Source organism: Micromys minutus (genome assembly GCF_963924665.1).
Source record: "Micromys minutus genome assembly, chromosome: 13".
Taxonomy (NCBI): Eukaryota; Metazoa; Chordata; class Mammalia; order Rodentia; family Muridae; genus Micromys; species Micromys minutus.
Window position 1 is genome coordinate 24883099 of NC_137982.1, and position 23267 is coordinate 24906365.

Below are 23267 nucleotides of genomic sequence, written 5' to 3' on the forward strand. Positions count from 1 at the left end.
CATTTGGGAAGAAATAGTCCCAGCGCTCTGAGAGAGTTGAACAGGGCCTCACTGTTCTGTTTTGAGTGAGCAAGAAGAATCAGAGTTGGAGGACCTGCTTAGTGCTAAGTAGCAGCTTAAGCTCACTTGTCCGCAGAATGCAGCTCTGCCGGTGTTTGAAATGCAGAATTGAAAGCCACACTGTGAGTAGAAGCCAGCTGCCCCTCTGTACTTGGGCCGTCCACTGCAAATGGGGTAATTGGAGTGGCAACCTCATAGGGCTATTAGAGTAAACTGGAATTTGCAAATACCTTCCACAGCACTCACCAGTACATGCTGGGCATGGTAAGGAGATTGTGTGCTGAGATGGGTCGGGGTTGGGAAGAGGTCAGCTTACCTGTATTTCTTTCCAAGTCTGGGCCTAGCTCCTACAGTTTGGTATGGTGGCCAGCACTCAGAAAGGATGCTGACCCGTATCATTGTTGAGGAAAAGCTTGTGCGCTTTGTACTTGACTTATTTATTGTTGTTCTCTGGCACATGTCCCCTGGCCTCCTGGCAAAAATAGCCGGATTTCATTAAAATTCAATCTCTCTTGATACTATCTCTGCTGGATATTGGAGGGATTGTTACCAGTAGGAGCAGTCTGATTAAGAGTAGATTCAGGCTGGAATGTTCTGAGTGTTCTAAAATTACCATTTATAAGGTTCTCCCCTTTGGCACCTGTTTCCTAGGGCCCATCATGGTGCTGCTCCCCAGCTCAACCCACCTAGGTGAGGTCAGCCAAGCAGTCTTCACTTGGATACTGAGATGAGTCTGCGTTTGTTTTTCAGGTACCAGTCCTCTAACACCATCTCAAGTGCCCACTCTGAGGCCCTCTGTATGACTGACACGCCAGTCTGCCATGGAACCTAGCCCTGCCCTGGCCTGGCTCCTGCTGCTGAGCGTGGTGGCCGACTGTCTGAAAGCGGCTCAGTCCCGAGACTTCACAGTGAAAGATATAATCTACCTCCATCCTTCAAGTAAGACTATTTTCTACTCGTTTTCTTGTCTAGAAAAAAAAAAAATGTTGCTCCATTTCTGATGAGAAAGGGATTGAAGCATGCTTATAGGGAAGGCCATGTTAATGCAGGACATTGGGTGACTTAGTTACGGCTGTAGAAGGAAAAAAAAAAAAAGGTTTCTGTGAGTTTTACTATCACCTTTCCACAGGAGGTTTGATTTGTCTTACAGTAAACAATGAGGCTGTTCCCTCTGTCATTACACACTCTTCCCTTTTGCTGTTTTGTTTGCAGCCAGCTATCAAAGAGAACCGGCCCATTCCAGAATGGGTTGGTTGTAAAGGGATTAGACCTTTAAAGCTTGATTAGTAAGCTGCTCTTTCTCCCAGGCATCTTAGCCTCAGTTAAAGCATCACTGCCGACCACAACTTCCTGTTTTCTAGGCTTCCTCGTGGTGTAGAAAGGTTTAGGGAGTCCACAGTATTGCAGGTCCCTAGCAGCAGTTCCCAGCCCTTTGGGTTTTTTTTTTTTTTTTTTTTTTTTTTTTTTTTTTGGTCCAGTCATCTCCAGCAATGCCCCTGTGGTGTGGTGGTGAGAGCTAAGTATATTGTATGTATCCTAGACATTAGCTGTTTCCCAAAGTATATTATTCTTTTGAAATGTCTATTGCATGCCAAGCACTGTGGTAGGTGTGAAAAGTTCATAGGAACTAAAGCCATGGTTCTTCCATCATACAGTGTGCAAGGAGGAGGGGGCTGCTTGCACTGTCTCAGTCCCACAGTACTAGAATGGTGAACTTTAATAGCTCAGGAGATGACGTGTGGCCCACCTAGGGACCTGACCTTGGCTCTCTGCAACTAGGTTAGCTGTTCCCTAGCTTCCTGACTTGAAACAAATCCCCTGACATTGTGACTATTGAGGAACGTAATGCATAGGAAACTGTACTGAGAGTAAGCTGGAGTGTATTCTCAGGCAAGGAGAGGGACTTTGTCAGTTTATTTCTAACGTGGTAAAATTATACATATTTCGTAGCATCATTTTATAGACCAGGAATAATTCCTGTGGAGCAGCAGACCTGTACCCAATAGACAGTGCAGTAGTTTTTTCGCTGTTGTCATTCAGGCAGCCAGTTGTAGAGTTTCGCACCTGGGCCTTCATTGGGGGAGCCTACCTACTGCACCTTTACTGGTGTCATCTGCCTACTGCACCTGTGCCCCCACTGGTGGAGTCTGCCTACTGCACCTGTGCCCCCATTGGTAGAGTCTGCCTACTGCACCTGTTCCCCCATTGGTGGAGTCTGCCTACTGCACCTGTGCCTCCACTTGTGGAGTCTGCCTACTGCACCTGTGCCCCCATTGGTGGAGTCTGCCTACTGCACCTGTGCCCCCACTTGTAGAGTCTGCCTACTGCACCTGTGCCCCCACTGGTAGAGTCTGTCTACTGCACCTGTGCCCCCACTGGTGGAGTCTGTCTACTGCACCTGTGCCCCCACTGGTAGAGTCTGCCTACTGCACCTGTGCCCCCACTGGTGGAGTCTGTCTACTGCACCTGTGCCCCCACTGGTGGAGTCTGTCTACTGCACCTGTGTCCCCACTGGTAGAGTCTGCCTACTGCACCTGTGCCCTCATTGGTGGAATCTGCCTACTGCACCTGTGCCCCCACTTGTGGAGTCTGCCTACTGCACCTGTGTCCCCACTGGTGGAGTCTGCCTACTGTACCTGTGCCCCCATTGGTAGAGTCTGCCTACTGCACCTGTGCTCCCACTGGTGGAGTCTAACAACTGATTACTTGTGTGGGAAATGTGTCTGACTGCTCAGTTTTGTGGGAGATTTTGCCTCTGTTTTAATAATTTACACAAAAAGATGATACCGATACTTTCTCTGCTCACTAGATTACATTTTGTTCTTTACTCCAAACATAGTAAGGCAAGGAGCCAGGTCCTTCAGGAGTGAGTGCCAGTGGTGGCTTCTTTGATGAGCTCTGTCAGCTTCTTTGAGAGACTCGGATCACAAACGTATCCATCCTTGACCATTTCTAAGGCTTTATACAGGTTAGACATTGAAAATTAAAGGAATGGGTTTATGTAAACCAAGTCAAGATATGCTACTTTTTTCTCAGTTGGGGTAGCCAATTAGCGCCTGGGGTGAGTGCGCTGCTATTTGGAAAGTAGATAGCAGTGTCTCTGAAGGAGAAACTTTGACAGGCCACAGGGGAACTCACTTCTGCTCTCTAGGAGTCAAGGGAAACTAGGTAGCGTAGCACATGACAATAATCTTGACACTGGAGAAGAGGCTGAGGCAGGAGAGTTTGAGGGTCACTTGAGCTACTTGGTGTATTCCAGGCCAGCATGGGCTACAAAGCAACATCTGTCTCTAATAAAATAAATAAGGTAATCAGCAAATCTCACTCTTGTGACTTACATTAACTACGTAAGACTCGAGGGATTTTATGATTTTGAAACATGAAAGGGTCGATGACGTCATTTCTAACTAGACTATAAGCAGGTCACTCTCCAGCAGGTCTCACGGGTCACAGGCATGGTAAAACTTTGCTATTCTGCCCAGGTTGGATTCAAGTTAACTTCCCATTTCTTCAAACTACTTGGGAAGTGTGCTGCGAGTGTTTGTTTCCACGTCTGCTTTTTAAACAGCCCCGGCTCCCTGCCCTTGAGCCCTCCCTGTGCTTAGATGGAGTATTCTCTCTACCATCAAGCAACTTTCTGTTGAACATTGGCCATAAAAAATACATGAGGGGAACACGGGATTAGTTTGACTTTGAATTATTTAAACAATGGCCTCAGTTTGTAGGTGGAGGTACAGGCAGCTTTCTCTGGGTCAGGGCATGAGCCAGATTCTATTAGTGTTATATGGCAGAGCACAGATTCTGTCCATGGAAGAACATGGAGGGGCAAGAAGCTTGAGAACATACCGTGTTCTGTGCCAAGAAAGCTCATCGCTCTTAGGGCCACACAGCGTCGTCGATGATAACGGCCTGAGAAAATTAGCCTCCCCTCATTCATCTGCTGTGCTCCCTTGTTTCCAAAGCTTTGAGGTTTCCAAGTATTATAAGAAACAAACAAACGACGGATTTTAGATTCATCCTTCAGAACATTTTGTTCAACAATTAGTGTGTGCTTCTCCTCCTCCTCTTCCTGCTCCTTCTTCTCCTCTCCCCTCCTCCACCATCATTAACATGCGAGAAGTTCTGTTTTCTCTTTCTATTCTCTGGTTTAATCAGCAAAGTCTAATTACAGTTGCCCAAACAAAAGTTAATATTGAGAGAAATGGAGCTATTTATTCAGATGTCAGATATCACACAAGAAAATTTAATAAAATGGCCGTGCCCTGTTCTTGGCCTTTGTTTCTTTCTGTGGAATAGAAAACACTCCTGGAAAACAATCCAGTTTTCTTTTTGCATGTGTGCTCTGAGCCCTTGATCTTGTGAAATAAAGAGCTATGCCCTTGCAGAGTGTGTTTATGACCCACCTAGGGAAAAGAATATTTATGCATAGCCCTATGCTTCATTAAACCCCACAGGGCCAGAGGACTTCTAAATAGGTATCAGGAAGTGTATTCTGTGAGAAATATGCTCATGTAAAAAAATATATCAGCAACATTTTTTTTTTTTTTTGCTTATTGGACCAAGACAAAAGATAGCATTAGAGTTTTAGAATTTTCATATTTGTATCTATTTTCTAAAAGCTGTGGAAATGGAATTGGCGAGAGCAGACACTGCACATCAGCATGCATTTCTGAAGCATCTGCTTTCGCCATAGTTCCGATAACTGAAGGTCTTTGTCCAAGCCAAAGTTCCAGGAGACGGAAACAAAGAGGAAATCTTTCCCAAAGCCTTCCAGATGAATTATGGTAGCTTGAACTATGGCTGACCAGGAGAGCTAATGGACATATTATCTTACAGGAAGTAACTGGGCACTCCAGTGTTTCTTTTTTTCTTCTTCTTCTTTACAATCTGCCTCTCTTGAGGGACCAAGGCCTTATGCCCTGAAATGCAGGGTACTAAGCTTATTAGCTCTGTGATCAAGAGCCAAATTAGATTCATTCGCAGCTGGGGCCACTGCTCGCTCTGTAAGGCTTTGAAGTAATAAAGAAGAAAATAGCACCTCTTAGGAGCCTCTTTCCCTGTCTCTTAAAAGAAAAACAAACTCTTTATCAGATGCAGTATCAATTAACAAGTTACTGGAGAGAGTTGTTCATCCGTTGACCTTATTCAGGTTAAATATTTCCAGAGGGAAGAATTTAACCATTTATTTGGTATGGTGCTATAGTCACTTAAAGTCAAACATGTTTGCAGTGATTTGCCAGGAAGCAGTGCTGTTCACTGATTCCCAGGCAAGATCTCAACAAAAATTCCCATAAATGAATACTAAAGCCACAGTGCTTAAGAACGGGAGCAGATATGGATTTGCAGGTTTTAAAATAAGACCAGCAAGGGCCTACGGAGATAGCTCAGTGGTTCAGAACACCGGCTGTTCTCCCGTAGGACCGAGTTTCAGTTCCCAGCACCCATCAGAACGGTCTGTAACTCCGGTTGCAGGAGACCTGACACCCTCTGCTGGTCTCCTCAGATCCTAGGCTTTGACGCAGTGTCAGTAGTCACACATGCAGGCAAAAAACTCGCACTCGTGAAAAATTGAAAAGAAATGAAATAAATAATAATAATAATGACTGACCAAAATGGAGAGTGTTTTTTATTTGTCCAGTCACCACTGACATATACTGATAAGCTTATTTAAGTATGAATGGTTTGAAGCAAAGCTGTGTCTTGCTGCATAGTATTCTGGTTCACACTTCTCAAATTCTAGTGTCCTTGGGTTAATTTCAGAGTGAGGGTTTAGGTATGTCAGAAGCTACAGCATTTGATATGCCATCCGTCTCTTAAAAGATCATTTTGAGAAGTCAATTAAATAACCTAAGTTTGGAAACAGAGCCACTTATTTGTGCTTGGTTCTCAATAACTTTATTCTTGGAGCAGTTGGGTAGTTGTTATTCAAAGTTTTTAATTTATCACCTTGATGGGAAAGTTTCCAGGAATAACTGAATCAGCAAGACAGCAAAAACTTGTTTTGGCTACAGTGGCAGACTGATAAAACTGGGCATTTTAGTGAATTAATCATATGGACTGAAATGGTTCAGCTAGCTTACAGTCACAAACCTTGGTATGTATGTGTATGTTTGTGTGTGTGTATATGTGTGTGTGTGTATGTGTGTGTGTGTATGTGTGTGTATATATGTGTGTGTGTGTATGTGTGTGTATATATGTGTGTGTATATATGTGTGTGTATGTGTGTATGTGTGTGTATGTGTGTGTGTATATTTGTGTGTGTATGTGTGTATATATGTGTGTGTGTGTATACACACACACACACATATATTGTTTGAAAAAAGGTGTTTTGTCACATCTTTTATAGTTGATTTATATGTTAAATATTCTAAAGTTAACAGTGAGACTGTTTTTAATGTAACAAATCATTATAATTTCCTAGAATGGTTGTATATGTTTTCTCATAATGATATTTGAAAACACAAACCTATTAAATGTCCATAAGCATCGAGTGGCTTTGGAATTTGAGACTCTGCAGCAATTAAAATATGGAAGTCTTTTCTAGGTGATAAAGGAGGGATCTATACTAATTACCTGTGTGCATCACAAAAAATATTTTCTTCTTCCTGAAATGGTGTAATAGAAGGTTTTCCCATGGTGCAGTTCCTTCCAGGGACTGAAGCATCTCTAGGCGCTGATCCATATCCTTGATTTTAACCTATTTGCAAATGTGGGTTACTGACTGGTGGGAGAAACAGAGGACTCTTAAAAGGGCCCATGAGAAGGACCCGTTACGTGTCCTTTTTAGCTAGTGCACACACAGCTTCTGACCACATTCAGGTGCTATCATCACAGACCGGTCTCTGAAATATTACAGGCAAGTATGCAGATAGGCAAGGTGAAAGTTTTATCTGGATCATAATTCTGGCCTTAAGCTGCTGCCTCCTCCTGCATTTATTTTTGATACCACACTTGATTGGTTCCATACGGCCATGCAATTTACCCCAAGATGATTATTTCCACCAGTGAGATCCTCGGGCTCAGCCATCTGCAAAGTAGAGCTGTTGGCTCCTGCAGATGAACTGGGTAAGCGTCTGCAGCTTCCAACTAGGCCAGGTAGTGTTATAAATTTTAAAAATGCTCAGGACCTGTTTATGAAAGTCAGAGATCTAAATCTCAAGGCAAGCAATGGATTCCAGGAAAGAAGACATGGGCCAAAGGATGAGAAACCAGAAGCCCCGCCTCCCACCCCAGGCCTGACATAGATTGTTAACCTCTTGCTTTGAGCTGAAAGAGTACTCTGGTCGACTAAGCACTTCCAGAACATGGTTCTCATGTGACACTCTCACATGAGCTTACAAGCAGGACTGAGAACAAATGGCACCTGGAGGACAATGTCTTCAGAAGGCAGGGAGCACAAGCCAGGCATGGAGAGAGGATGGGAACGATCAGAGAGCATCCCCGGAGTTGTGTGATCTACAGCTCTTCAAACAGTACCTGTACCTAGTGTGGTAGCACACCAGCAACCACTCACCTGCATGCAGTCCACTCCAAATTCTGTCTTTTCAAAAGTTCTTCATAAATGGACCCATATAATCTTCAGGGGTGGGCAAGGTGGTTCTGCTACCAAGGATCACCATATGGTTCTGGTTCCCAGGAAGCCACTTTGGTGGAAGGAACCAGTTGTTTCCTGCAAGTTGTTCTCTGTCTCCATATGCATGCTTTGGTACATGGACACACTCACACACAATACATACATTCATACATATATTCATACATATATACACACATACACATATATATGCATACATGTATTCATACATAAATATAAAGATGTAAAAGTAATAAACTAATATAAATATAACCATATACTAAGCAATCTTTCTGGTTGGCTTGTTTTCTACTAAGAGTAATTCCAAGAAAATGTATTAAAGCTCTTGAAATATTAGCAATTTGTTCTTTTTTATTGGTACTTTTTAATCCATAATGTACCACAGTTTGATTAACCCACTCACTTACTGATGGACATTTGAGTTGCTTACAACTTGGAATAGTTTATGGGGTGACAATCCTGTATCTAAAGTAGATGGGACTGGAGGTATTTTGGGTGTTGAATGGTTTTGGATTTTTGGAATACCTGTATGTATATAGTGAAATATCTTGGGGTGAGACCAAAGTCTAAAGGCCACATTTATTAGTTTCATATATGCCTTGTAAATATCCTGAAGGAATTTTATACAGTCCCTGAAGGAGTTTAATGGAGCCTTTTTAATACTGTAACTGGTCACATGAGGTCAGGTGTGGAATTTGGGGAGTATAATGTTGATGCTCAAAAATTCAGATTTGGAAGTAACTTAGATTTTATTTTCTCTAATCAGGAGTGGGCAATCTATGCAAATAAAATCATTTGGATAGCTGTGTGCAGATTTTGTGTATGTGAATACAAGTTTTCGTGTCTGAGGAATAAATTGCCTAATGTAAAATGAGTCATCAGATACTTCACTGTTTAAAAAGTCTTGAAAACCCCCTCTTTAAATCAATACACTTAACTTTACAGGATTCTTTGCTCGCTCTAAAAATCTATTTTTTTTTTCTCTTGGTTTTTGTAGCCACTCCGTATCCTGGTGGATTTAAATGCTTCACCTGTGAAAAAGCAGCAGACAATTATGAATGCAACCGATGGGCTCCTGACATCTACTGTCCTCGAGGTAAAGTCTTGGAGAGAGAGAACGGGTCCCCAGCACTGCTTGAGAGTGAGCAGCCCTGGAGACCTGGTACATGCTTGTAATCTCAAGGGCCCCTCTTGTCTACGTCTATTGGCAGATCTTTTAAGCATATGCATAACTCATCCTCAAAGACTTTCAGATATAAAGGGACCCATAAGATCGCCCCCTCTCTCATGAAGCATCTTTGGAGTTCCACAGGAGGTAACTGAGACTTCTTCACCCTGGGGCAAGCCAAATATGGAATAGTAGAGAATGGGCAGCCTGTTTGCCAGTCTTTGAAGCCTTCATCCATAGTAACTTCTTTCATGTGAAGGATGAATCGAGGCTCATGTAAAGATTTCATTTATTGCCCATCTCGCCACAGACTTACATTTTGAGACACTGAAAGCTGACATTCTAAATGCCATCACCGTATAAATAAAAACCTTGAGCCTTTTAAACTGCTAGGCGCTCTTTCAAGGTCGAGATGGGCTGCAACCGAAACTTGAAATTTTGACCGAAAGGCTCATTTGAAAAAGAAGACATATCCTATTCACATCTCTCCGCCTAGCAAGTGAAAGTAACGTTCTGGCTGTCTGTGAGGTCATGGTTAATTGGCTGTTTTAGTTTGGAGGGAAGTAGACTGGTTGAGTGGGCAGGGAGAGGGACACGGGGCAGTCCATTGATGGTTGTCTTAGCAGTGAGTGCTTTTTCACTGTTGATTTTATTCAGATGTGTTAAAAGGAACAACACACTAAGTACAGTATTTTTAAACATAATGCAAGACTTCATACGCAGCCCATAGAGCACCCCTGTGCTTATCATGATGGACTAGAAGTTGGGAGAGCTAGGGCAACACTAAGAGACAGAGCAGCTCCTCAAGCCAACACCCTTAACTTTGACTCTCCTGGGGCTTTCCAGAAGTATATAGACAACTTGTTGAACCTCTGTCCCTGGCCTGATCCAGTGGCTCTCAAAGTGTAGCGTGACCATTGCCCCTGTGGTATATCCCAGGACAGGTGTGTGCCACCACTGCCCGACTCACCTACAGAACAGACCCATCAGGTCTGAAAGGAGCCTGAGAACTTACCTGCTCAAAGGGTTTCCCATGAGAGCAGATGCAGCCACATCAAGTATCACGGCTCTACACAAACTGAACCAGCCTCAGAGGTTCCGGGCCCTGCATCAGATGAATAGTCAAGTGTGAGAACTTCTGGAAGCTCTTTTACCTCCTAGGAGGGAAGCACCTCATTTTTAGAGTCTTCTTATTTACCTTTAGGAAGTGACCTCAGGGGGCCTTGAAAAAAAAATAGATGAGAAGGGGAGAGCCTAGCTTAATCAGAAGGTACTACTTAGCCACCTAGGTAACCATGCCCTGTCTGTTTCCTTCTATGGGCACTGCCTTCATCCAAAATGAGTCAGTGTTTTCGTGTTCTGGCATTATTAGCTCTACAGAATGAACGTCTGGATCTGTCGCTTAAAGGGCCCGTTGTACCACTGCCTTTCAAAAGCTAGCTGCAAATCACAACCAGCTAGCAAATGCTTGGACACACTGGTTACCAGGGACCCTCCCAGATGTCACTTTTTTTTTTTACTGGCATAGGGTGGATTTGAGGACAGTGATTTTTAGGAATGCTGGGGGCCATATTCAGCCAGGAGCAGTATGTGGCCACTTAGGGTTGGCTTAGCCCTTAGCCTTCAGATACCTCAGCAGAGCTTATAGGGAAAAGAAAGGAGTGCTAGCTGGCATTCAAACTTTGGCAGACAAATCCCTCCCTGTCACAGAGGACAAAACACAGGTGACCAGAAGCTCTCTGCTGGAATGCCTCTCCAGGAAGAGAGAAATCCCCATCTGAATTCTTTCTTTCTAGATCAGAATCTCCTCCTTTCAAGGTACAGATAACTGGAAGTCACTAAGAGGTCTTTACACACGGTCTGTACAAAAGTTACCCTTCCCCTCCTTTCCGTTCCTCTTTTATCTTTCTGTTCTTAACTTTATAGGGACAAATACAGTTGCACTCTGTGTCCATGACACAAAGCAGACAGGCCAGGCCCCTGGGACAATTATGCACCGGGAGATAGGAATCTAGTTTCTTCTTTCTAGGAGCAGACAGTTTACCCTGGCAGATAAGATCTGACCAGATCGGGTGTTAGGAACAGCAGGGGAAAGTTAAGAGCCAGATGCAATGGGCCTTTAAGCGCAGTGGGAGCTGAAGGGAAGATGAGACTGGGGGGGTGAGGGGTAGTGGCTCCTCAAGCTGGGAGACTCCAGTGACTCTCCAACTGGGGAATGGGTTTCGACTATTTAAGAACTGATTCCATAGGATCCTTTCTAATCTGGTCTACATAGAATGAGGCCACACACCCGATTGCTTAGGGAATGAGGGAATCTCATGCTTTCAAAAGCAAAACTCTGTGGAGTGTGTGGACTTTGAGATCTAACATGTCAGGGTATCCCCCTAAGGTGGATGGAGTTGACACATTTGGCTGGTACAGGCCACTCCGTGTGCCTCAAAGAAGTCTGGCCCTGGCTAGAACCTTCCCTAGAGCAATGGCAGGTCAGCTAGCTGCACACCCAACCACTGCAGGCGAGAGAAAGTGAGGATTTCTCCTCCATCACAGCTCTGACCCTTACAGATTCATGCTACCCCCTGCTCCAGAAAGAGGAGCCGTTGGTTCCAGCCGCTGCAGGTTTTGCTGCACCTGCCATTTCAGCATGCTTTTCCCAAAACTTGTCACCTTCTGTTGATTTTGTAAACAGAAAGGGTATCGAGATCGTATCATACAAGAGAGGCCAAGCGAAGGAACAGAAGATGCAAATGGCTGAGATTCACACGGTTGGATACATGTTACTTTGCCTATGATTCCTTTGTATTGAAAGGAGATCTGTATAAATATTCATCAAGAGTCTAGGGGTTTAAATGTCAGCTCAAAAGACCTAACCTGAGAATACTTTGTCCCTTCATAAGGAAATGCAATTGCCTCTCCCTAAGACAAAAATCCCCCATTGAAGTCTTTCTGATTGAAAAGCAAAAGGCAATGCTAAGATAGGAAACAGGCATCCCCTGCTCCTAGCTTCTCAACCATTCACGGTTTTATGGTGAAGATGAATCACTGAAGATGTCCCCTGGTGGCTCTTTCTGGATGGTGATGTGGTGGAGATACCTTTACAAGCAGGATATTGAAATGAGATCTCCAGTTCAGCTGAGGAGAAGCCCTTCCAGGAAAGCCCTCCCCTCCCCCAGGCTTCTACACTTTATATCAAGATACCTCTAAATCCCATATTAACCCAAGGCTTTGAAAATTCCCAGAATAGGAAACCAGGATCTTACTCAGTGTGTGTCCTACAGATCTTCCCATTTTTGAACAGTCCATTCCAGTGCCTCAGGCTACTAAGAAATGAGATGATTTTTAGTTCCTCCATCTCCTCATTGTACTGCCATACTAAAAAGAGGTCCTAAATCTCCTCCTTTTAAAGAAATATTGAATGTCAAGCTACAGACATAAGAAAAATCATAAGTGGACACCTCATTATCCTTATCTAGTTTGTATGTGAAGTCATGAAACCTTATTGGTCTCTCAGCCATTACATGCCACCCCATAAAGGCAGCAATAATGTGACCACTGCCATTGGGTTCTCTGTGAATGCAGTTTTACAGGACATAGTCTTGCTTTCAAACAATATTGGGTATGAAACTACAGTGTTCTGTTAGCTACAGTGTCAGTCTTTCTCACAGGTGTTTAGTAGATCATTGTGCGAATACACCAAAAATTCATCTGTTCTGCTATTGTGAGCATTTGGGCTCTGTCCAGTTTTGAAGAACATAGCTATTCCTCTCAGTGTCTTTCGGTACATGCACATATGTATTCCTGACAGGCAGATCTATTCAGGAATAGTGGTTGCCCAGTCATGAGAATGCAAGCAGTGACTTTACCAAAACACTGCCTGATGCTCTAAGGTTTTAAAGATCCTGTCCTTTAGGCATCTGTGCACACAGTTGCTACACAATGCTGCCCAAGCTTACTATTGACAGAAACAACAGAAGCTGGAAGTCCATAGTATTTTTTAAACATTAAGTATGAATAACTGCCAACCTTGACTTCCATTCTGAGCCTGTCAGCCTCCTTTTCCTCCCAGTTACCAGAAGGCATCCATCACTGGACGAATGCTGATTCCCTATGACTAATGTCCCTGTGAGAGGAAACTGGACTCTAGAGAGGGACTGAGGAAGGATGCTGCAAATCATCGAGAAGAGAAGCCATCAACGAGCCAAAGATGCCAGCCTCGGAAGAAAGCTGGATTCCAAAATTGTAGCCTCCAAATTGTAGGGATTGGATGATGGTTGAGTTTAGGCTTTCAGCTACATAACACATAATGAACCGTAGTAGAGCAAGCTGTTCAGCTGACGCTGGTGGCTGTGGGTGGGGACAGTTGAAGAGATAGACATCCTTCATGGCCTGACTTCCTCACAAGGTTACATTCACGTCTTAAAGCCCCCACTACCTCCTAGTAACGCCAGAAGCTGGTGATCAACAAGGCTTTAGCACACAGGCCTTTGGGGGACACTATAGATCCCAAGTCTTACTAATGAATACCAAACGGAGGGAGAAATGGAGATTTGCCTGAAGAAAAGTTTAAATCGGTAAGAATAAAAAATAATACTTCAGTAATTATAATTACACTAAAAATAGCAAATAAATAGAAAATATGAGAGGAGCCAAATCAAAATTTCTGAATGTGGAAAAAAGCCATGATTCTACTTGAAATAAAAATGTTCAGCCCCTACCCCAACAGAGTTGAGGCAAGGAAGGAAAGACCTAGTGGTTTGAAAGCAGAACCATAGAATATGCAGTCTGAAGGACATAAAATGGATTGGGGGGCAGGAAAGAGAACTGGGCCACTGAGATCTATAGAGCTTACCAAGTGTGCCAGAAAGGAGAGCCCAGAGCAGTGGTTCCCAAGTTGTCGGGTTTTAACCTCTTTGAGGATCAGCTGACCCTTTCATTGGCTAAGACCATCAGAAAACACAGGTATTTACATTATGATTCATAACAACAGCAAAATTACAGATGAGAAGTGAAAATGACCTTATGGCTCAGAGGTCAGCACATGAGGAACTGGGTTAAGGGGTCACAGCATTAGGAAGGTTGAGAGCCACTGGCCCAGACATTTGCCGTCTCTCAGGTCTCTGCCCTCTTCAACTCCTGTTCTTCGCTTTCCTGTCCACAAACATCCACACATCCAGAATTCCCCTCTGTTGGACAATAGAAACAGTTCCACGTTGCCTGACATTCGATTTGTAAAGGGAGGCCTTGTTTTACACGATTTCTTCCCAGTTTCAATGAAATTGTTTTTAGTGATGGCTAGAGTATATAGGCATGTAGGTGGATTGTAGATGTTCATCTATACATTCATAAAAACAATAAAGCCAGTGTCTCCAGGCTCCTTATGTGAACATAAATATTCACTATTTAAAAGTGAGTTCACAGGTCAGTTTTCTAAAATGTTCTCCAGACCCAAACCAGGAGGTGATGAAATCTTGCAATAGGAGATGTATAATGAAGTCATTTCAGAGAATTTAGAGATTGAGATTTCGAGCATTTCTGGTTCCTTTTCTGGAAACATAGAGGTGTCACATACCAGGTGGTGCCTTCCTGGGGTTGACACGAGTAGAGATAATCGGGTGGGAGCAGGGTTTTCATTGCAGACATGTGAGGTATGGCACAGCATTGGCAGTGTCTGGGAGACAGATGAAGAAGGAGACTAGAGATGTGGAATCTGAGGTTTGACAAGGTCACTTGGGCAAAAACCAGTTCAAGGACAGAGCCATAGAGAAATGTCTACCATCTGGTGAAAACAGCGTTGGACGAGAAAACAGAGACAGAGACAAGTCTCTGGAGTCTGGGTAGAAAATCCCATAGAGGTGATTAAACAGTAAAGTAGGAACTACAAAGAGATCCTGCGCCTCCAGCCTCAGGGGAGCAGTTGCTGCCTGACTGGAGGTGCTGAGTGTCATGAAGCTAAGGAGTCCAGGCGGGCCACTAGCTCTTCGATATCCAGTATAATGTGTAATGCTGCTGTTATAATTCTTTTCTTCCCATTCATTTTCTTGGGCCCAAGGAATTGCTTCCTAGCAGTGCATTAAACATTAGACATCTTTGTGTAAAAGCCCAACTAGCGAGGCCAACCGAGCATCACAAGGAAGAGTTTTCCTCTGACACGGCAAAGGTCGTTTCTTTTCTCTTTTTTATCAATCATTTTTGTTTACATTTCAAATGATCTCCCCCTAATTTGAATAATCTCATGTATAGTTTGTTGAAGCAGTTCCTTTTGTTGGGAACCATAACATTCATTTTAGCTCTGAACTGGTTTTAAATTTCAAAACATGGCTAAGGAGAGGGAGAGGGAAAGGGGGAGAGACAGAGAAACAAGCAGAGAAAGAGAGAAAGAGAGAGAGGGTGAGTTGTAAAAATTATACTTTTATATTTGTGCTTCCCTGCTATTGATTAAGCTGTCTTTCCTATTTCTGATTTTACCGTGAGTTAAAGAGTTTGGCTTCTCAACCTGGGAATACTAGGCAGTTGCAGAATATGAGATTTTAGAGGCTGAAACTAACCTGGTAGAAATTCAAATCCATCTTTTATCTCTTAGATAAAAGCCTTTGAAATCCTTTTAGTGTGAAGTTATCAGCAGGCTTGATTCTCAAATAACCTCATTACCAACCCCAGGATTATTCAGAATGCACAGAGAGCCATGCTCCGTGGCTAAAACCCAGTTTTGATCGGCGCTCCAGCTCAGTGATAAGCCACACGCAGTTCACCTGGTTCTGCTTGGGAAATTCCATCTGCTCGCCCCAGCACACCCTCAGAGATCACAGATCCCCATACATATCGAAGGCACTCATAAAATGTGCACCAGTGAAACCGCTTCAGCTTGATTTGAGCATTGCAAAACCCTATTTTACCTGCAGAACCTTTTTCTATGTTAACATTTCACATTTACCTAGGGCCTGCCTTTGCAAGTTAAGAAGTGTAGTAGAAGCCCTGAGGAACTGCTTCAGGATTAAGGTCTCTACTGTGAGAAGTGAATAGCAGTCCTCAGCGGATCTTTTTTTTTTTTTTTTTTTTTTTTTTTTTTTTTTTTTTTTTTTTTTTTTATGTGTTACACATGATGGTGTTTAAGAGAAAATTCTTTTCCAGGATTTTCAATGATCTCCCTTCACCACAGAATGGCAAAAATTAACTTATCAGATGCTAGAGGTTTGTACATTTTCCTGGGGGAAAAAAGATATTTCAATCAGTTGCTAGACCCACTTGCTTTTGGGGGAATAAACTTCCCATTAGTAAATTAGTGAGAAAAAATATGAAGCGAAAGTAGTTGTATCCACTTCACCAATTGTTATCCTAAGGCTTATTTCAGACAAGATTGTTCATTACCTGAGGGACAAACCCAGTTTTCCCAAACTGAAGCCTATTATGATTTAGTTGTTCCATCTGGGTGTGATGTTAACTGTGCACATTTACATTTGGAGCTGCGAGGCCTCTGGCAGCTGCTCAAGTTGCCTGAGCACAGCAGAAACAGGAGATAAGAACATTCTTGCTTTTATTGCTTTCTACAACATTTGAAGTTGGAGTGGGAGTGGGAAAGGTGTACCCATCACTGCCATAAATGTCCTTTGTCTGATGCCAGAGAAAGCTCTTAGGCCTCTGGCCTTCATTTGTTGAAGCCTGCCAAACAGAGGCAGATGAGGAACCATCCTCCCCTTCATCCTATAGCCAATCACCACCTTCAATTAGATGCCAGGGCTTAGGGGTGGAGGGCACAGGTGGAGGTGGGGGTTGCCAAGTGTTCACCCCCAGATGACCTCACTTAGCCTAATCCCAAAGAACTCCACAGATCCCTGAGCAGACTGACACTGCCTCAGGCTGACTCCAAGAAACAGAATTCCAGGCGTGATGCATTGTGGGAACAGCATCCCAGAGAGGGAGTAAACATCCCCAACAGTGTGACCCTGGAAAAGGAGGTGTCATTGGTCAGATTCAGAGGTGATTCTGCATTCCAATGAGGTGAGCAAGTCCAGGAAGATATTTAATCCCCCTCCCCCCAAGTCTGCATTTTTTCAGATGGCCCAATGTGGTCTGCATTAGCTCATTCTTGGGACCTAATAATATCTTAAGCTTTCTTCTTTGAGCATTAGCTCTTTGGTTAAAATATGCCAAAATCATGACAGAATCTGAGGGGGGAATTTTTATTGCTTAATAAATAATACCATAGAAGATCATAATTCCATATTAGCAACTAAGTACCCCAAATGTATAAAGCCTGCGGAGTTAGAGCCAAGATACAGATGAAAAACAGCACAGTGACGCTTCCTAAGAATTATTCATTCTCTTTGGATACGGAGGTGGGACTGGGGCACTCTGCTACCCGCAGGCCATAAATAATGACATCAGTGATGCCGTTTTTCTTCTTCAATTTTCTCTGGAATTCTGAAGAAAACCTTCCGCCTTCTCCTCAAGATAAAGAAGGATTATAGACATTCATAGTTGCCATCATCTACCAGAGAAGAATGGAAATCGGGGCAGGAGAAATGAGATTTCCCCCGATTTGGAGACCTACCATGTTGGTCAGTCTCTGGAGATGCCAGATCTGACTGTTTGTGTGGTCAAGTTTGCTCTTTTGTTGAGGGCTATTTTTACCAAACAAAATGTATCTATTTCTAATTCTTTTGATGTTCAGTGGGAATACCATCAGGCTCCGCACACCAGCTATGATCTTCTGAAAGCCTGCTGTTACACACCCCCAACTTCTCTTTTAGCTCACTCTTGTCCCTCTGGTTCTCACCACCGGAACCAGCCTCCTCTGAAGCACCCACCCCCCTAAAGATAAAAATGAGATCAATGGCAAAGCCTGCAGAAAGGCAGAGCTATGCCATTGTGTCCTGGTTTGGGGGATTATGCTATGCAGAGAGACCGGTGTTCTGCAGAAGGCCATTGCTCTGCCATGGTGAAGTGAATCTTAGCATGGAGGTTGTTTCCACCCTGAGTGATGCTGTACCGTCCTGGGAATCACATTGGTAGAGCATGGCAGACTCCATCTGAGAGCAGGAAACCATTTTGATAACTTTCTGAAAAGTGAAAGTTCACCTCGCTATTGGGTCCTGCATTCGAAACGTCTTTATTAGTATCTGAGCCGTTGGATGATTTGGTCCCCACAAACATTGTCTGGTGCTTGTATTTAGAACATTCAGGTAAAATTAATTTCAGGGGCATCCAGAAAAACAGCCTACTGTGTTTTCTGTCAGGCTGAGCTTACATTTCCTATGTCAATTAAGGGTTGTTTTCTATTGACAGACACCAGATACTGCTACACCCAGCACACGATGGAAGTCACAGGGAACAGCATCTCCGTCACCAAACGCTGTGTCCCACTGGAGGAATGCTTATCCACAGGCTGCCGAGATTCGGAGCATGGAGGCTACAAGGTCTGGGAAAACATTAGCCCTCGCCATCCTTATTGGATTCTTCAGTGTTCATGTGCAGATCACTTAGGCCGCTCACTATCTTTACACGGTTGTAGACATGTGCCTGTTTGCCTGTTTGCTTTAGAAGAATGCCAGGAGTAGCAGAGCAAAGGACCAGCAGAGGAGTGTCTCAGCACATGTAACGAGGATGCTGAAGGTTATCATAAGAGTCCTGTAAGGAAAGGGTCAGGAACTACTCGTACGAATCTTGGTGGATCATGGCAGATACTCCACGTCATCCGCCCAAGGATGCAGGCAGCAGTGTCTTCTGATAACTTTCGGCAGAATGAGGGTGCATGTCATTATTGGGGGTCCCAGTTTAGGGAAGTTTTCCATTAGCACCTGAGTCATACAATAGGTGATAAAAAAGCCATTGTCTTATGGATTGGTCCCTCTTAAACTTTAGCTGGTGCCTGTACACAGAGCATTCTTTGTAAGATGAGTTTGGGGGTATCTAGGAAGGAGAATATAAAGAAGCCAGCATTGGGTATCTCTGGAGTCCTGCTGGTCCAGCAGAGGGTCAGCACTGACTGAATGGCCTTGTCATGCTTTGACCTTTATGTGACATCTGCCCACCTGTCAGACCACCTCCCTAGAGTTCAGGGAAACTCCCTCTCTCAACACTGGAACAGCCATGTCACCCGGGGCTGCTTTCAGTTTTTAAGCTGCAGAAACAATTTTTAAGCAACTTCTCAAATTCACTAAGAATTAAAATCTTAAATGTCATCTGCCTACTTGTTACTACTTCGAAGAAAGGCCAACTCAAGGTTGTTGCCTAACCCTTCCAGCAGTTGGGCTTGGTTCTTAAGCTTGTGTGTGTGTGTGTGTGTGTGTGTGTGTGTGTGTGTGTGTGTGTGTGTGTGTGTTGTAGGTTGTGTTTTAACCAAGAGAAACACTGAAACTCCAAAGATGTCTCAGTTGCTTGTGTCAGTACAGCTAGTAAGAGAGAGATGGAGTGGAAGTCAAACTCACTTCTGGCCCCTGGAGTCTTGTCTCAGTGTTATGCTGTTCTAGGACTTTCATTGATGGTGGGTAAAGGTTTAAATCTGTCCCAACTAGTAGCTGGATTGGATAATAACTGCCTTATGAATCTGATGCATCTGGGATCTTGTTAAAATTTAGATTCTAGATCTCTGAGTGCTATGTAAGATGTGAGATTCTATATTTCTAACAAGCCCCAACTGGTTTTGAGGCTGCTGGTCAAGACAGTATATAGCCATGGCCCAAAATAACTTCTGTCAATAAACCATTAGGTTCACTTTTTTAATATGACTCAAGAGTAAAGCAGTAGAAAGCACAGGTAATTGAATAAATAAAAACCCTTCCATGTTTCTCATGCCAGAGAATGGAGTTAACCATGCCATAGTTCTAATGAAGGTAAGCATTCAGGGTCATATGAGCCAAGGCATTGCCTCTTCATCCTCACTGTGAAAATCTCCAAGAGGAATTTTTACCCTCTTAACAGTGACTTCCTGGTGTCAAGACAAACCTCTTTGAGGAAGGAAGGCAAGTTTCACAGTTCCCATGTCAGAGGTAGAATAAATGGTATCTCAGAGGACTGGGAAATCTGGCAGCCACAGAGAAAGTACCCTGAAATTTGGGCTGAACCTTTCCCCATTGAGCATGTTGCTTCCAGATGGGATATTAACTCTTGCCTTCATGAATGTCAGACAGCAATTCTTTCCTAGAGCAGACTGTCCTCATTTGCCAAGAGGGAGACTGTTCCTTCTAGTGTCCTGCCACCTTCTGAAGCAGGCTGGTATCTCCTGACCCTTTGTTTCCTTTCTTCCTTTCAGATCTGCACCTCCTGCTGTGAAGGGAATATCTGTAATCTACCACTCCCTCGCAATGAAACTGATGCCACGTTTGCCACCACATCACCCATCAACCAGACAAATGGGAACCCACACTGTATGTCAGTGATTGTGTCCTGCTTGTGGGTGTGGCTGGGACTCACCTTATAGTAACCCTCTCTACTGAATGTAGATGAGCTCTGTGAGTTTCACCTTGGCCTGGTAGTCATGCATGAAGTCATAGGCTTGGCAGTAGTGACACAGCGCAACTCCAGCACCCCCAGACGTCATCACAGCCAGATGCCATCGAAGCCAGCCATTACCATTGCCATGAAGAACAAGCATTGCTTCCATACTGTCATTTCCAGCCTAACCGCAACCCCATCTGAGTCAGCGTGTCCCCATATAGACTCTGATTTCTATACCACAAACCTGTGATTTTGCTCCAAGAAAGAGGTCTGCATTTATTGATGTCTGGGGTTCTTGCTTCAGAATTCATTCGTGAGCTACAGGAGGTCCTGGACCCTCTGAAGAATAAGCTATGGATGCAGGAGATATTCATTCTTTTCAGGAAAAGAGTACAAAAAAAAAACAAAAAAAAACAAAAAAAAAACATTGCAATCACACCGGCACCGATAGCTTTAGAAGTTTAAAACTTTAAATCCAAAATAAGTGGAATCCTTTCCTTGAGAATCTGAAAGAGTAGAAAGAACTTTGCTCAATTTAATTTCCCCAGTCTTCTTATCTTAACATTGGGAAACATGTTCCTTCTGCTTTTTGTAGAAGATTTTTAAAAAGGCAATTTTAAAAGTTTGTTGTATTTGTAGGAGTGAAAGAGAAAGATTTTCTCTAACTTGATGAAACTAGCCTCCACAAGATGATGTCATTCCTTCTTATAACTGGACAGATTGGCCTTGACTGGGGACTAATTATGCTTCCTGAGTTTTTGCTTTATGTATTTTGCTAAATGGATGGGATTATTTTTTCCAGGTGTTATTCTATTCAGATACAGCTGATCTAGTCAGAGAGAGGACTTCAGAATAAAAGGAAGCTCTGTGGATGTTAGTCTTAGCTCATTTTGAAGGTTCCGAACTGGCTAAGCAAAGTTCTCTTTCCATAGTATTTACTGCCAAAGACACGTCTCCTTCTACAACCACAGTGACTGTAAAGAGAAATTTCTGAGTTAAATTATCATTAGCTCAATAAGCTAATAACATGAATGTGTTAGGATGAGGAAAAGATGGATGGTAAGTAGGATGGTGCCCTAAGGAGTAAGTTTTGTTTGTCTCCGCTACTGTTTTTGAAGTAGAAGAAAAGGTTTTCATTGTCCTTCATGTATTTTTTTAACCTAAAAGAAGTGTGTTGTTTTCTTCCCCCCATGTAAATTCTTTAAATGACATTTATTTTTGTATGGTATAAACTAAAAACTGTATTTCAAAAATTTTCTTTTTCTTTTCTGAACAAAACATCAGTTAGAATGCTTACTTTTCAACAGCGGTAGAGATTGTCATCACTCCTGACCATGGGAAGTTATCTGTGAGCCTCGTACTGGTGCTGAAAAAGTTATTGCTATGAACAAGAGCTGTACATTTGCCTCAAGAGATTGACTCATTGTCTCACCAGAAACGTTGCCCAGGAAATATTAGGGTGAAGGCCGTCACTGGTGTGACTGTCTTTGCAGGGCTATGGGGTATGTCCACAGGGAACTTGGCAGAGCTATGTCTTGAAGAGGTTAATGATGTTAAAATATATCTGCCCTGCACAGGGAACTTTAGCTCAAATGAGATCCCCTCAGGAACAAAATCTGAACTGACAGCAGAAACTCTGATACCAGTCATTGAAGTTGCTCCACAGCCTTAATGAAGAGTTTGGCAGGCTTATCAATTTCTTGCTTATAACTTCAGATTGGAGAGCAGGAGAAAAAGACCTGTAATAAGCACCTCTTATGTGCCCGGCACTTTGCTAAGCACTTTACATAGTTAGGCCATATAACCCTACATCAGTTCTGTAAGAACAGAACATATTGATGTGTACAAATGAAGGTCCCAAGGCTCAAAGAAGTTTGATAAATGAAGCCTTTTCCTTCAGATTTAGTTTATGTGGGATGTGACATGTTCGAAAAAAACTGGGGGGTGGGGGTGGAATTTCTCAGATAGGAAAACCTCTAGGCCTGACTTCATGGGAATTTCCCCATCTTATCATGTAGAGCATATCCTGCTTCTCAGGATGACATTTGCATGTGTCACCAATTGTCACTTTTTCTTTGGGGAGTAAAGTTATAGCTTCCTTATTTATCCTCTGATAAAGAGAGGAGCTAGTTGACCTCGCATCTAAAGATGCTGTAAGACAATGAGAATTTGATGTTGTACATGTCTACAAGTACCGGTTTTTGTGCATGGTCACATTTTGCTGACATTTGCCAAGTCTGCATGCAATCTGAACAAGAGACAGGGGACTGACCACACACGAGAGCCTCCCTGGCTGGTTTTCAGGGATTGGGTTCTCAGGGTACAGACTGTCCTCACCTGGGGAGTAATGGCAGCCATTGTACATGTGTGCTGCACACATCCATAATGCCTTTCAAAGTGTCTTTTTAATTCTCTTGAAAGAATGTGGATTTGTTCATTACCCCAGCCTCAAGAAGCCAGGGAGGGACCATTCATGTAGAAGGTCCATGACTAGTTACCCACATGACTGTTGTCACTTTAAACTTCCATTAAACCTCACCATTGGTGATGGCTTAAAGTGCAAAGAGCCATGATGTGTATATTAACCTATGTGTTCCATATTTATTTTTAGAATTTCTTCAACATGCTAGTATGGGATTAATGCCTACATGTAAATATTGTATACTTTGTAAATCAATGAATAAAGATTTTAAGTGTGTTTCTTTAGGCTTCTTCCTGTAAGTGTGTATGTCAATGATTAATATATCAGGTTATGCCAAGGTATGGGCTTAGCACCACAGTGGGTTTCTTTCCATCACCCACTTTCCAAATATGTCAAGAAATACATATATGAAAGATATTCATGCCATGATTCATACAGATCAGTGCTTCAAAAATCAAAGGTAGATTGTCAAACTTTTCAGTATGGTCTATAGTTTTTCTTGAACATTTCGTTGTTAAGTTGAAGACCATGAATGTAGAATGTGTGTGTGTGTGTGTGTGTGTGTGTGTGTGTGTGTGTGTGTGTAGCATTCTGTT

The 23267-nt window shown here is 43.1% G+C and overlaps 1 protein-coding gene across 1 annotated transcript; it reads left to right on the forward strand.

Annotated features, from left to right (window-relative positions):
- Positions 1-881: 881 nt before the first annotated feature.
- On the forward strand, positions 882-20232 carry LYPD6 (LY6/PLAUR domain containing 6; the record flags this gene model as incomplete). Its single annotated transcript, XM_080927039.1, has 4 exons — positions 882-999; positions 8649-8747; positions 18099-18229; positions 20065-20232. The coding sequence occupies 4 exons, from the start codon at positions 882-884 to the stop codon at positions 20230-20232; spliced, it is 516 nt and encodes a 171-aa protein (XP_080783165.1).
- Between the last annotated feature and the right edge of the window lie 3035 nt (positions 20233-23267).